This window comes from Entelurus aequoreus, linkage group LG13 (genome assembly GCF_033978785.1).
Source record: "Entelurus aequoreus isolate RoL-2023_Sb linkage group LG13, RoL_Eaeq_v1.1, whole genome shotgun sequence".
In the NCBI taxonomy this organism is placed as follows: Eukaryota; Metazoa; Chordata; class Actinopteri; order Syngnathiformes; family Syngnathidae; genus Entelurus; species Entelurus aequoreus.
This window is the reverse complement of record NC_084743.1, coordinates 27,740,607-27,756,334: the sequence shown is the minus strand read 5'-3', so window position 1 is coordinate 27,756,334 and position 15,728 is coordinate 27,740,607. Positions and strand designations below refer to the sequence as shown.

Here is a 15,728-nt window from a genome sequence, read left to right as displayed (position 1 = left end):
GAACCCTATCGGCAATGGGATGGCACTTCAAGTTCATGTGTGAGTCAAGGCAGGTGGCCAAATACTTTTGGCAATACAGTGTATCAGTGGATTATATCAACCATTTAATCTTGTTTATGATCCAGAGCCTCCATTAGATAGATAGATAGATAGATGGATAGATAGATAGATAGATACTTTATTGATTCCTTCAAGAGAGTTTCCTCAGGAAAATTAAAATTCCAGCAGGAGTGTACAGAATTGAGATCGAATTTAAAAAGTAAAAAATAAATAATGGGTGTATAAATGGAAATAAAATAGAAAAATATTACAATAAGAATACAAATATAACAGTAAAAAGAATAATTTAACAAGAGAAACTAGGCAGTAGTGACCATGTTATGAAAAAGTATTGCACTGTTATTGTTTTGCATCCCCTGTCATCCTAGTACCCCCCATTAGGTCCGTACAAAGACAGAGACACCAGTTAATTATTATTCTGTTTACACAATGCTAACACTGGCTCTGTTAACATACTGCGTCGCGATGGAAAATGGCACCTGAGCCCACTTCTTCTCATGTGTTTTAGCACCCAACAACACGTGTGATGACAACTCTTTTCACTGCCACAACAAAGCCTGCATCCCCCAGCGATTTGTCTGTGACCATGATGACGACTGCGGCGATGGATCAGATGAGTCCGTGGAATGCGGCAAGTAGATAGTCTTGTGCCCTTTTGCTCCTAATATCTTTCTGCCGTTTATGATTATGCCCGCATTTGCATATCATCTCCTTGTCCTCTTTCATTTAAAAAATTTAATGGGATGAAAATGCCAGCTCTAGGCAGGGGATAAAAAAAACAACTAAAGTCAAGAACAAAATTGAGACCTTGTGAATCTCACTGTATTTACTGCAAGTAACAAACAAAAGCATACACTATTTTGGAAAAATCCATAATTAATTCATTATTACATGGAGATATATTTCTGATCCAACAACCATTTCGTAAAAAAAAAACTACTTTCTCAGGTATCTGCAATAATTAAACAACAAATGCACCAGTTTTTTTTTTTCCTGATGTTATTGCAATTTTAAAAAATGCATGCTATTGATATTCTTTTGTTGATAAGCATTTTGCATCCCACTAAATTTGAATTTTTTGATGCAACTTCAGTTTCTGACTGGCTGATGAAATATGGGTGTTTGTACTTGAAATATCTGGAAATAACGCATATGTGAAAGGCACATTGTGTATGGGGTGCCGAATGTAAGAGTTCAGTCACACTTTTGTAGCAGATATATTTCTCAGATTTAACTGACTTTTCTCAGATTTGGCTAATTTGCATCACATCCATCCATCCATTTTGTCCGTTTTCGGGTCACGGGGGGTTCAGGCGGAAGGCGGGGTACACCCTGGACAAGTCGCCACCTCATCGCAGAGCCAACACAGATAGACAGACAACATTCACACTCACATTCATACACTAGGGCCAATTTAGTGTTGCGAATCACACATTTAGGTTTCAATGAAATGTTGACTCTAAATATGATATATAATTGTTGAATCCAAACTTAAATATACAAACCCCGTTTCTATATGAGTTGGGAAATTGTGTTAGATGTAAATATAAACAGAATACAATGATTTGCAAATCATTTTCAACCCATATTCAGTTGAATATGCTACAAAGACAACATATTTGATGTTCAAACTGATAAACATTTTGTTTTTTGCAAATAATCATTAACTTTAGAATTTGATGCCAGCAACACGTGACAAAATAGTTGGGAAAGGTGGCAATAAATACTGATAAAGTTGAGGAATGCTCATCAAACACTTATTTGGAACATCCCACAGGTGAACAGGCAAATTGGGAACAGGTTGGTGCCATGATTGGGTATAAAAGTAGATTCCATGAAATGCTCAGTCATTCACAAACAAGGATGGGGCGAGGGTCAACCTTTTGTCAACAAATGCGTGAGCAAATTGTTAAACAGTTTAAGAAAAACCTTTCTCAACCAGGTATTGCAAGGAATTTAGGGATTTCACCATCTACGGTCTGTAATATCATCAAAGGGTTCAGAGAATCTGGAGAAATCACTGCACGTATGCAGCTAAGCCCGTGACCTTTGATCCCTCAGGCTGTACTGCATCAACAAGCGACATCAGTGTGTAAAGGATATCACCACATGGGCTCAGGAACACTTCAAAAACCCACTGTCAGTAACTACAGTTGGTCGCTACATCTGTAAGTGCAAGTTAAAACGCTCCTATGCAAGGCGAAAACCGTTTATCAACAACACCCAGAAACGCCGTCGACTTCCCTGGGCCTGAGCTCATCTAAGATTGATTGATACAAAGTGGAAAAATGTTCTGTGGTCTGACGAGTCCACATTTCAAATTGTTTTTGGAAACTGTGGACGTCGTGTACTCCGGACCAAAGAGGAAAAGAACCATCCGGATTGTTATAGGCGCAAAGTTGAAAAGCCAGCATCTGTGATGGTATGGGGGTGTATTAGTGCCCAAGACATGGGTAACTTACACATATGTGAAGGCGCCATTAATGCTGAAAGATACATACAGGTTTTGGAGCAACATATGTTGCCATCCAAGCAACGTTACCATGGACGCCCCTGCTTATTTCAGCAAGACAATGCCAAGCCACGGGTTACATCAACTTGGCTTTATAGTAAAAGAGTGCGGGTACTAGACTGGCCTGCCTGTAGTCCAGACCTGTCTCCCATTGAAAATTTGTGGCACATTATGAAGCCTAAAATACCACAACGGAGACCGCCGGACTGTTGGAACAACTTAAGCTGTACATCAAGCAAGAATGGGAAAGAATTCCACCTGAGAAGCTTAAAAAATGTGTCATCTCAGTTACCAAATGTTTACTGAGTGTTGTTAAAAGGAAAGGCCACGTAACACAGTGGTGAACATGCCCTTTCCCAACTACTTAGGCACGTGTTGCAGCCATGAAATTCTAAGTTAATTATTATTTGCAAAAAAAAAAAATTTAATGAGTTTGAACATCAAATATCTTGTCTTTGTAGTGCATTCAATTGAATATGGGTTGAAAAGCATTTGCAAATCATTGTATTCCGTTTATATTTACATCTAACACAATTTCCCAACTCATATGGAAACGGGGTTTGTACATCTAATGTTAAATATAAATATAATCTTAAATGTTATGTAACCCTACAGTGAAGAAGGAGACGGCACTGAGACAGCACTTGCAGCATGTTTATTTGCACAAATGTGTGACGTGTGTAATTCATCCAAATACGTGTGGTGAGACTATGTGAAGCGATTATATGTTGAGTGTTACCGGGAGATGTTGGAGGTGCGTCTTGAGGCAGGTGCGGAAGTCCAGAAAAGGCAAGGCAGGCTCGGATGTCCGGAAACAGGCAAGTTCCAGGGGCTGGAGCGAGGCATCGTTGTCCTGGGGCAGGCGAAAGGTCGAGATCCGGGAAGGCAGCAAAGAGTCCTAAGGGGATCCGGGGAGACGAGACACACAGCTGGAAACCAGGGAATGAGGCGAGGCTGCAGGATGACGACACAGGACAAGACACGATGAGCACAAAGGAGCGGAAACACAAAGAGCGAGGAAGCACATAGGCTAAGAAAGCTGGAGACGTGTGAGGCTTACTGTACAGGTACAGGCTGGCTTAAGAAGGCAGGGGAGATCTCATCAGCGCCAAGTGTGTTGATTGTAGACTGCGGAGGCACAGCTGCAGCAGGAGAGGAACGCCCGTACAGCTTGAGCCGTAACATGTTAAATCTAAACCTAAATGTTAAATCTAAACCTAAATCCTAAATCTAAATGTGAGCGCTAAATCTCTCGCCAAATGTTGAGATGAATATTTTTTAGGATGGCAATAATCCACCAATCCGAAGCCTCTCATCCTTAACGCCGCGCCCAAATCTCTGCCTCTCTCCTACACCTTTCTTACTGTAGAAGAAGGAAACATAACGGATATTTAATGACAAATAATGCCAATAAAGTTGCATATTGTAAAAACATGTTTGCTCCAAGTGTGTAAGTGTACATGGTGTGTTGCATAAAGACATAAAGATGTGTGTTGCACTTCCGCCTTTGACACTAAATGGAATCGAGTCTAATTACACCGAGGCATACAGTGTGCATGATTACACCTATTTCTATTTGTATGTGTCTTTCATCATTTCGCTGCGCTCTTACTTCATGATTGTGTCACATATGAACCTTATATTGCTGTAAACAATGCGGTCACTCTCACATAAGTTTGATGCAAGCAGCAGCCAGCTGACAGACTCGCTTTGGATCCGTTCTAAAGAAAATGTCTTAATTGTGAGCTTAATGGTAAAAACATGATCACAGTGAGTGTGGAGTCATCATTTGGTCAGAGTTTCGGATGTGGCGCATGCCGACATGCGCCTTTTATTATGCATATGTTCCTGTTCCTCGCAGCACCGCTTTCTGATTTATTGGCACGCTATGGCTGGCCGAGAAGCGTGATTTAAAAGGAAGTAAGATGAAGGAGAGATTACTTTAATCCACACTCACGATACTATAGTCATGTTTTTACCATCTAGCTCACAATTAAGGCATATTCTTTACAACCGATCCAAAGCGATTCTGTCGGCCATGGCTGCTGCAATGTAATGTTCATATGTGACACAATCATGAAGTGACATTGCAGCGAAATGAAAGACACATTTAAATAGAAATTGGTGTATTCCAACAGACTGCATCCCTCGGTATATTTAGAAGCAATTCCATTCATTGTCAAAGTGCAGCGTCGACGTGTTTGAGTGACTACTTGTCTTTATGAAACACACCATGCACACTCACGTGTTTGGCGTTAACATAAAAAAATATATACACGTAAAAGCCAGTAAATTAGAATATTTTGAAAAACTTGATTTATTTCAGTAATTGCATTCAAAAGGTGTAACTTGTACATTATATTTATTCATTGCACACAGACTGATGCATTCAAATGTTTATTTCATTTAATTTTGATGATTTGAAGTGGCAACAAATGAAAATCCAAAATTCCGTGTGTCACAAAATTAGAATATTGTGTAAGGGTTAAATTTTGAAGACACCTGGTGCCACAAACTAATCAGCTGATTAACTCAAAACACCTGCAAAGGGCTTTAAATGGTCTCTCAGTCCAGTTCTGAAGCCTACACAAACATGGGGAAGACTTCAGATTTGACAGCTGTCCAAAAGGCAACCATCGACACATTGCACAAGGAGGGAAAGACACAAAAGGTTATTGCTGAAGAGGCTGGCTGTTCTCAGATCTCTGTGTCCAAACACATTAATGGAGAGGCAAAGGGAAGGAAAAACTGTGGTCAGAAAAAGTGTACAAGCGATAGGGATCACCGCGCCCTGGTCAAGATTGTGAAAAAAAAAACATTCAAAAATGTGGGGGAGATTCAGAAGGAGTGGACAGCTGCTGGAGTCAGTGCTTCAAGATCCACCACCAAGAGACGCTTGAAAGACATGGGTTTCAACTGCCGCATACCTCGTGTCAAGCCACTGTTGACCAAGAAACAGCGCGAAAAGCGTCTCACCTGGGCTAAGGAAAAAAAGAGCTGGACTGCTGCTGAGTGGTCCAAAGTCATGTTTTCTGACGAAAGCAAATGTTGCATTTCCTTTGGAAATCGAGGTCCCAGAGTCTGGAGGAAGACAGGAGAGGCACAGGATCCACGTTGCCTGAAGTCTTGTGTAAAGTTTCCACCATCAGTGATGGTTTGGGGTGCCATGTCATCTGCTGGTGTCGGTCCACTCTGTTTCCTGAGATCCAGGGTCAACGCAGCCGTCTACCAGCAAGTTTTAGAGCACTTCATGCTTCCTGCTGCTGACCTGCTCTATGGAGATGGAGATTTCAAGTTCCAACAGGACTTGGCGCCTGCAAACAGCGCAAAATCTACCCGTGCCTGGTTTACGGACCATGGTATTTCTGTTCTAACTTGGCCCGCCAACTCCCCTGACCTTAGCCCCATAGAAAATCTGTGGGGTATTGTGAAAAGGAAGATGCAGAATGCCAGACCCAAAAACGCAGAAGAGTTGAAGGCCACTATCAGAGCAACCTGGGCTCTCATAACACCTGAGCAGTGCCAGAAACTCATCGACTCCATGCCACGCCACATTAACGCAGTAATTGAGGCAAAAGGAGCTCCAACCAAGTATTGAGTATTGTACATGCTCATATTTTTCACTTTCATACTTTTCAGTTGGCCAACATTTCTAAAAATCCCTTTTTTGTATTAGCCTTAAGTAATATTCTAATTTTGTGACACACGGAATTTTGGATTTTCATTTGTTGCCACTTCAAATCATCAAAATTAAATGAAATAAACATTTGAATGCATCAGTCTGTGTGCAATGAATAAATATAATGTACAAGTTACACCTTTTGAATGCAATTACTGAAATAAATCAAGTTTTTCAAAATATTCTAATTTACTGGCTTTTACCTGTATATGCAACTATATTGGCATTAGTTGTCAGTAAGCATCTGTCATCTTTTCTTTTTCCACAGAAAGAAAAGTGTATGACTGTCTGCATTGAGAAGCAGAGATAAATATTTAGGTTTAGATTTAACATTTAGGTTTAGATTTAACATTTAGCGCTCACATTTAGATTGAACATTTAGGTTTAAATTTAACATTTATGTTTAGATTCAACATTTAGGTTTAAATTTAACATTTACCGCTCACATTTGGATTTACGTATATTTAGATTTGAGATTTACTTTTAGATTTAACATTTAGCGCTCCCATTTAACATTTAGTCCTCACATTTGTATTTAGATTTACCATTTCGGTTTATATTTAACATTTAGCGCTCACATTTAACATTTAGGTTTAGATTTCACATTTAGTTTTAGATTTAACATAAAGGTTTGGATTTAACATTTAGGTTTAGATTTAACATTTAGATATAATATTTAGTCAACTTTTTTTTTTTACTTAAATGTGATAAAGAATGTGCTAAATCTGAGAAAAGTAAGTTAAATCTGAGACGTCACATATGTCTGCTGGAAAAGTGTGACTGAACTTTTATATTCAGCACCCCATACATAGTGTACTATGCGGAAGCAGCCTAGCGTAGTTTATTTTTGATATATTTCATAAAAATAATATTTTTGGTTGAATTGACTTTCAGGTCTCATTGCAACATGTAGAAATTGTGTCTGTCCATCTCTCTTTAGTCTACCGCTCATGTGGATCAGGAGAATTTCGCTGCGGGGATGGCCGCTGCCTTCTCAGTGCACAGTGGGAGTGTGATGGCTACGCGGACTGTCCCGACCATTCCGATGAACTGCCTCTGAACCTCAAATGTCTGGCCGCAGGTGAGACTGTGGTGTGACTCTCAGCTGGAAGCTTTTAAACAGAGTTAACAGCAGCACAACACAGCCAGCAACGTGGAGCGATCACACAGGGAGAACAAACAGCACTGCGACCAGCAGAGCAGACATGAAATGAATTATATAATGGCAGGGTCTATAATGTCAGGCCATAACTTTTCTGAGGAAATTGTTACAAACAGAGCCATGCCTTGCTCTTCTCAGGAAGTTTGTGCAACGGCTCCTTCTTCATGTGCTCCAATGGACGCTGTATATCGGAGAGGAATCTCTGCAATGGGAAAGATGATTGTGGTGACCAGTCGGATGAGAGGAACTGCAATGTGAACGAGTGCTTGAATCGGCGTGTAAGCAGGTGCACCCAGGAATGCCAGGATTTTCCTGTGGGATACAAGGTAAGATCCCAGTGTACTGTTCATGGCACTTTTGCAGCAAAGCCCTTTTTTTCCCCACTTTCCATTATACATAACATTTATCCTGCGCAAGGTCATGAACGCCCATTCCAACTGACAGGTTAGGGGTGAGGTACTGACAGGTTAGGGGTGAGGTAGGTCAGATCAAGCCTACGAATCACCTACTAGCTGAAGCTCAAAGGTAGATCAAGGATTATAATTTCTTACAGTTGTTTTGTGCTACTACAAACAAGATAGAAAATAAACACTTTAAATAATAACATGGTGAGAGCAATCTCAACAGGAATGCCCAGACTTCAAGATTTCCAGGCACCTTCTCTAATTCCACTGGGACATTCCCAGGCCAGCTGCGAGACATAATTCCTCCAGTGTGTCCTCGGTCTCACCTGGGGCTTCCTTGCCGCTGGGCGTGCCCAGAACACCCCACTAAGGAGGCGTTCAGTAGGAACCCACACTAGATGCCCAAGCACAGTTCTTCTCTCACACTATTTGTTGGGGTGAGTCCAGCCACCCAACGGAACACACTTGGCCGATTGTATCCGCAATCTTCCCCTTTAGTCAATCAATCAATCAAAGTTTATTTATATAGCCCTAAATCACGAGTGTCTCAAAGGGCTGCACAAGCTACAACGACATCCTCGACTCAGATCCCACATCAGGGCGAGGAAAAACTCAACCCAATGGGCTACAATGACAAACCTTGGAGGGGACAGCAGATGTGGGGGACCCACCCAGATTTGTTGCCGGGACATATGGTACAATACAATCAGCAAAATAGGATGGAGCTAGACCGTTTAGTATTTTATACGTAAGTAGTAAAACCTTAAAGTCGCATCTTAAGTGCACAGGAAGCCAGTGCAGGTGAGCTAGTATAGGCGTAATATGATCAAACTTTCTTGTTCTTGTCACAAGTCTAGCAGCCGCATTTTTTTAGTCTTTTGGACCCAAAGCATGTGACAGTAGGTGGGGGTAGGAACATAGACGAACTGGTAAATTGAGTGCTTTGTCTTGTGGCTCAGCTTTTTCTTCACAACGGTCGGTAGAGTGACCGCATTACTGCAGGCGCTGCGCAGAGCAAATGTGTTGATTTTGCTCTCTAGCTTTCCCCCATTGATGAACAAGACTCCAAGATACTTTAACTCCTCCACCTGGGATAAGACTCCACTCCGAACCCGAAGAGTGGAATCCACTCCTTTTGGGCTTGGAATCATGAATCAGACATTGAGGTGATGGGTCTCAGCCTCGAAGCTTCCACACGTGTCCCGGTAAATGCTGGAGGTCACAGCGACACCACACAGGTTTAGATAGGGGTGGTCGTATTTCCTAAACACGTCCCTCTAGATCAGGGGTGGGCAATTCATTTTTACCGGGGGCCGCATGAGCAACCCGAGCACTGCTGGAGGGCCACATCGACAATATTTCAATTCAATTTTGCTCAATATTATTTTTGATATACTGTATACCGTAAGATAAATAATAATAATCATAATAATAATAATTAATAATAATACTTTCATTTAACCTAACTTAACTTTATACCAAAAGCACTGCTTTGGAAATAATTTGTACCCCTTTCAGAGATCACATTTAGTTCCCCTTAAACATCCTCATGTTGCACAATGAAATGTAAGCATAGGATGAAGTGTGCATTCCTGTAACTTTCTCTAGTAACAGCATTCCATGATTAATATCAATAAATTAACATTAATAATAAATGACAGTAAAATAACCACACGTATGACTGAGGAGTCATAGTGTAACTTTGTGTGGTGTTTGAGTTGTCCGACTTGTTGTGTGGCCATAAACGCACCAGTGGCTTAGTGGTATGCGTGTTGGTGACAGATGACAAGTTGGTTTTGGCCTGGTTTGTACGGCAGAAAATGACTAGTTTTTCGAGATAGAAGTGTTTTACTCATGTTTTTGGTGTGGTTATGGCCGAATATAAACAGTTTTGCTCAATAAAGTGATCGATATAATTCCTGTCCCCGAAGCATCTCGATAGACATTGCAAAATTATACAGAATAAATGTTTTAAATTATTTTGTTTAGCATTCAGGTGGGTTTGATTTGGTGCACGGCATATATTTACTGTGCGCCGAGGACGCTTGAGCAGTGCGCAATTGCGCAGGCGCGCACCTTAGAGGGAACGTTGCTTGGCAGTCCATGTCTTGTTGAAAACATGCCATTCATCATCAACTTTTATCTTTTTAGCGTCCCTGGGGTAACCCTGCATCACTTGTCGCTGTGCACCTTCACTCACAGGTTACACACGGACATACGCACATAAATAACACTTTTCAAAATAAAAGCAGCACAGTTGTATTGCGCGCACGACATTGATGTTTTTTTAACTTTATTTTGTAATTTGTGATTGCAGCTGTTCACATTCACTCACAATCACGCACGCATATACGTCCACACGGAAGTAATACAAATAACGCTTTTCAAAACAAAAGCAGCACCGTTGTATTGCACACTCGACATATATACTATTTTTAATTTATTTTGTAATTTATGATTGGCCTCGCGCGGGCCGGACAGGGACACCACAAAGGGCCGGATGTGGCCCGCGGGCCGCAGAATGCCCAGGTCTGCTCTAGACCAAACTGTCTCTGCCAACATGGGGCATTGATGTCTCCTAGTACAACCACAGAAGGCTGGGTACTCAAGAGTTGCCCACACTGGTCCATCACCTCTCCCCTGCAGCAACTCTTGAGTAGAACAAGGTCCAACCCACAAACTGTAGGTTGAGATGAGTCCGACTGTTTACTCGAAACTTCTGAACATCTCGCACAAGCTCAGAAGTGATTCCCCATGTCCCATGAACTAGATTAACCTGACAAAGACCAGGTCCCCATGGCTCCCACCTTTAACTTTTACCCAACAGACAATGCCCTGGACTCCCATGTTAAACATGACAGGTGGTTGGGGGGGAGGACATCCCTTATGTTTTTTTCAGGGGGCCTAACAGGTGAAAACGCAACCGCCAGACACTTGACTGCAAGCCCCTCTCTTGGGCCTGAGCTGCGGGGTAGTGCCACGGTGTGCCACAACTGGTCAGGGTGTGATCTCTCCTACCATCTTTTTTCATAGGTTCTTCTGGATTACACTTTGTCTGGCCTGTCACCTCTGACCTGTTTGCTTTGGGAGACCCTACCAGGGGATTATTAGAACTAGCACTCAAACTCCGCCACCATGATAACGTAGGGATCTGTGGAGAACATGTAAAGAAGTAAAAATGGATGGTCATATGTCATGAAATGGAATATTGAGAAATACATTGAATATGTTTTGGGTAGTTTAACAATTACATACCATAGTATCGTTACAGACCTGTACCATAGAGCTGCAAACAGCATGAGAATGGAATAAGAGCATTCTAATTGGTTGTTTAGTCAGAAGTTATCTTCTTGCAATGGCAGGTTGTCAATGCTACATTATTGCTTTTCCACCCATGAGCTCACCAAGGCCTTAAACACAAAACAAATAATAGCTCATTAATCTTTAAAACCCACATGCAGCTCTACTGTTTCTTATTCCTGGACCACATGGCACTAAAACATGTAGCACGTTTTTTGTTGCAGGTTAAAAAAATATGTTTCAGCAACCACACAATGTGAGTTTTATTTGACCATTTGTGCATTTTAATCTGCAGCCTAATGTTGTTAGATTTTGGTAAAGGGTGAACCTTATCCACGGTACATTTTGAATGTGTCTAAGCTGATACTAAATTTGTCCTTAGGTCACCCATCATTGAACACACAACAGAGAAATGCATACATTGACTTTTTGAATAACCTTGTATCGTGTATGGTTGGTTTAATGATATGCCAACAACTGTGTGCGCTCTCTGCCTATACCTGGTGTGCAATGTCAAGGTTGAGTCCAGGTCAAGGCCAAATTCACTGGAATGTTGGCTAACACTGTTGTCAGACTGCAAATGTTTATGCCTTCATCCCTGGATTTGGCTTCTTGCTGTTTCTGGAAAAGAGGCTGAAGGCGCAATAAACTTCCTCCTTCCTGTGGTGACAGGGTCAAAAAGGGACATCAATACACACCTTCATCTGAAACATGGGGGGTCTCTGCAGCTAGACCACAGGTTAAAACTTTGGAAGGAGAAGACTTGGTGTCAATTTACAGCAGCTGATAAGAATTTAAATCTCAATGATTCCAGTCACAGCCAAATTCATGGAAGTTTGTTGTTTACAGCAACATCATGCAAACATTTTAAAAAATTCAAATAAAAGTAAGACGAATATACATATATTTGAGCCAATATGGCCTGGTAGACTGGCTAGGCCACTCCAAGATCTCAGTGGGCCCCATTCAGCAACCGTTCTTAAGAACAAATGTTGTTCTTAGGCCCACTTACCATGAATTGATTTACATGGACCCCGACTTAAACAAGTTGGAAAAACTTATTCGGGTGTTACCATTTAGTGGTCAATGGTACGGAATATGTACTGAACTGTGCAATCTACTAATATAAATTTCAATCAATCAATCAAACTTACAAAGTTTTTAAGGAGATTTTTGTATTCACCAATGTTTTCTTAGCTGGGATTTGTTCGTAGGTAAGAACAACATCTATGAGTGCTCCAGAGCACTCTTAGGGTGGCCTATTTGTTCTTAAGTGTGACATGTTCCCTTACTTTTATTGTCTAATGTTGAATTAATATCATAGATAGATAGATAGATAGATAGATAGATAGATAGATAGATAGATAGATAGATAGATAGATAGATAGATAGATAGATAGATAGATAGATAGATAGATAGATAGATAGATAGATAGATAGATGGATAAGACAGACAGACATATAGCAAAATGAGCAATATATAGACTTTTCAAAACACTGTGTGCGTGTTCTGTAATCTGTTTGTGTTTTCTCCGTGTGTCTGATTTTCGGCTTTTCCGCCGTAATTGTGCCCTCATATGGGGAATTAAGGGTGTTTACCTATGCAAATAACAGAATTAAGGGTGTTTATATATATATACATATTGGGGAAATAAGGGCGTGTTTATATGCAAATTATGATAGACACGCACGCGCTAACCATTTGGCATTCAGCAACTTAAGAACAGCAGGTGGGAACAATTGGGCCGTTTAAGAACACGTCATGAATTTGAATGGACTCCTCTTAGGAAATCACTTAGGAAGAAGGATAAGAGGAAAAGTTAGGAACTTATTGCTGAATGGGGCCCAGGGTTTTTCTTCAGCCACTTCTTGCCTTGAATGTTCATTTGGGGTCATTGACATGCTGGGAAATCCATCCACGACCCCTCTTCAATGTTCTGGCTGAAGCCAGGAGGTTCTCATTCAAGATACTACGGTGGTGACCCATTCATCAGCCTCTAAACTTATTCCGATTATTTCGATTCCTTATTGATTTATATGGGTGCTAATGACGTCACCTTTCCTGTAGCCCAAGCAGCACGCTGCGCTAACCACAAACACTCTAGCGTTCATTTCGCAGAGAGGATGACAAGGAAACTTGCAACACATGCAAAGTTGATACCTCATAAAGGGAGGAAATCGTAATATTGTACTGAAGAATTTGCAAACAGCAAATATTTATTAATGTTGTGCATAGATGAAGGTTAATATGTGTCTTTACAAGGAAAGCTTTTTTTGACACTGAATTTCTTGTGTTTGAATTTTGAGAACTGAAATTTTCCACATTAAATAATGTTGACAATGCTATTGAAATAAAATTTGTTCCGGGGCGGGATCGCTGCCCCGCTGGCCTGTGTATGGATTTGTTGGTTTATATATGTGTGTGTGTGTGTGTGTTTATGTATGTATGTATGTATGTATGTATGTATGTATGTATGTTGGATGGGTGTAGGTATGTAATTGTGTATATATATATATATATATATATATATATATATATATATGTACACATACATACACCATAAGTCCTTACTGAAAAAAGCAGATCGTTATTTTTCTGCAAAATAATGGTTAATTTTCATAGTTGATAGTTGCAGAATTGTACAGTTCAATAACACCTGACTTGCTTAAGTTAGTATTTTTTGGGTGCTGAGCTCCGATATTTAAAAAAAAACGAAGATAATTTTAATTCCTATTTCAAAAATGTTTTACTATAAATTATTGTGTAATTGCAACATAATAATTCATTTTGTATTTAGTTAATTTAATTTCAACAGAACAGTAATGTACCATTGTTATTATTATTTAATAGTTAATTTGAAAAAAATAAAAATTTCCGGGGTCTGTCTGCCTTTTCAAAAGTCGATGCTAATCGACCTGTTTGTTCTCTTTTTTTCCACAAATAAGAATCAATAAAGAACCGAAGTGTTAAGAAGAATTTAAAATGTTATCGAAATCACACAGATGTGCAACAATCGTCGTGTTTGAATGGCCCACTTTGGAGTAGATTTTTCTCCATGTGGCCCCCGATCTAAAATTATTTTGACACCCCTGTTTTACAACAAGGTACATCTTCCTGGTGAAGGATCGATGGGGGGTTTGTTTGGTCCTCAGGTCGGGAAAGATTTCATCACAAAAACACACTAAATATATATACCTGGCATATATCAAATTACTTATTTATGTTATTATGTTGAGGAACTTTTGATGGATGAGTCATTTATATTCTTAAATTAATGGGGGGAAAAAAAGTTTTTCTTCAGCAGAGAGCGCACTGTTTTCATGATAAAGGGCAAGTGCTTGAGCACTTGAGTGAATGCACATTTTTCTTTTAATTTCAGTCACAATGTTAAGTGTGTATTTATCTGAGGATGTCTCACCTTTCTATATCTAAATGGCTGATCATGACAGTAATCCTTTTTGTTCCAATTTGTATGTCTGCCCTCAGTGTAAATGTTGGCCCGGTTTCCACTTGAAGGATGATGGGAGGACGTGTGTTGACGTTGACGAATGCTCCACTACCCTCCCCTGTAGCCAGCGCTGCATCAACACCTATGGCTCCTACAAATGCCTGTGTGTGGACGGCTACGACGCCTTAGAACGCAACCCTCATGTTTGCAAGGCTGCATCAGGTTGGCCAGATTATTTGTTTGTTCATTTTTCTATCTTATTGTTTGCGCTAATACATTATTCAGAACTCAAGTACATCAATGTTCTGTGTTCTCTGTTTTCAGCTGAAGAGCCTTTTCTTATCATGGCCGACCACCACGAGATTCGTAAGCTGAGTGTCGACGGTTCCAATTATACAATCCTGAAACAGGTGAGGGACCTTGCCTCTGTACGCCACTGAATTTTAGTATTATAGAAAAAATGGTAACACTTTAGTATGGGGAACATATTCACCATTAATTAGTTGCTTATTTAAGTAACAAAGACTTAATTTAGAGTTATTTGGACACTAGGGGAACATATAAGGGTTAGGGTTACTAATAAGCAGTAATTCTGAGGTTATTGAGGGAAGACTCTTAGTTAATGGCTTACTGGTTGTATAGTAAGGCCATGCAGAATAAGGCATTAATAAGTACTTAGTAATGACTAATTAAGAGCAAATATGTTACTAATTTGCATGTTAATAAGCAACTAATTAATGGTGAATATGTGTTCTCCATACTAAAGTGTTACCGAAAAAATAATGTACATTTGCCATTATTTTTCACAAGAAACACTTTTTAATTCATCCATTTTTTGTTGTATTTCAATCTACTGTGTATGTTGTGGGGACGGCGTGGCGCTGTTGGGCGAGTGGCCGTGCCAGCAACCTGAGGGTTCCTGGTTCGATCCCCACCTTCTATCAACCTCGTCACGTCCGTTGTGTCCTTGAGCAAGACACTTCACCCTTGCTCCTGATGGGTCGTGGTTAGGGCCTTGCATGGCAGCTCCCGCCATCAGTGTGTGAATGTGTGTGTGAATGGGTGAATGTGGAAATAGTGTCAAAGCGCTTTGAGTACCTTGAAGGTGGAAAAGCGCTATACAAGTATAACCCATTTACCATTCACCATTTATTTGTGAAAT

At 40.4% G+C, this 15,728-nt stretch overlaps 1 protein-coding gene across 1 annotated transcript in view; it reads left to right on the top strand.

Moving 5' to 3' along the window:
* LOC133663276 (low-density lipoprotein receptor-related protein 1B-like) overlaps positions 1-15,728 on the top strand; it is an 872,326-nt gene that overhangs the window by 686,874 nt on the left and 169,724 nt on the right. Inside the window, 5 exon segments of the mRNA XM_062067630.1 lie at positions 569-691; positions 7,192-7,332; positions 7,552-7,739; positions 14,605-14,788; positions 14,891-14,976. Coding sequence (XP_061923614.1) covers positions 569-691; positions 7,192-7,332; positions 7,552-7,739; positions 14,605-14,788; positions 14,891-14,976 — 722 coding nt within the window.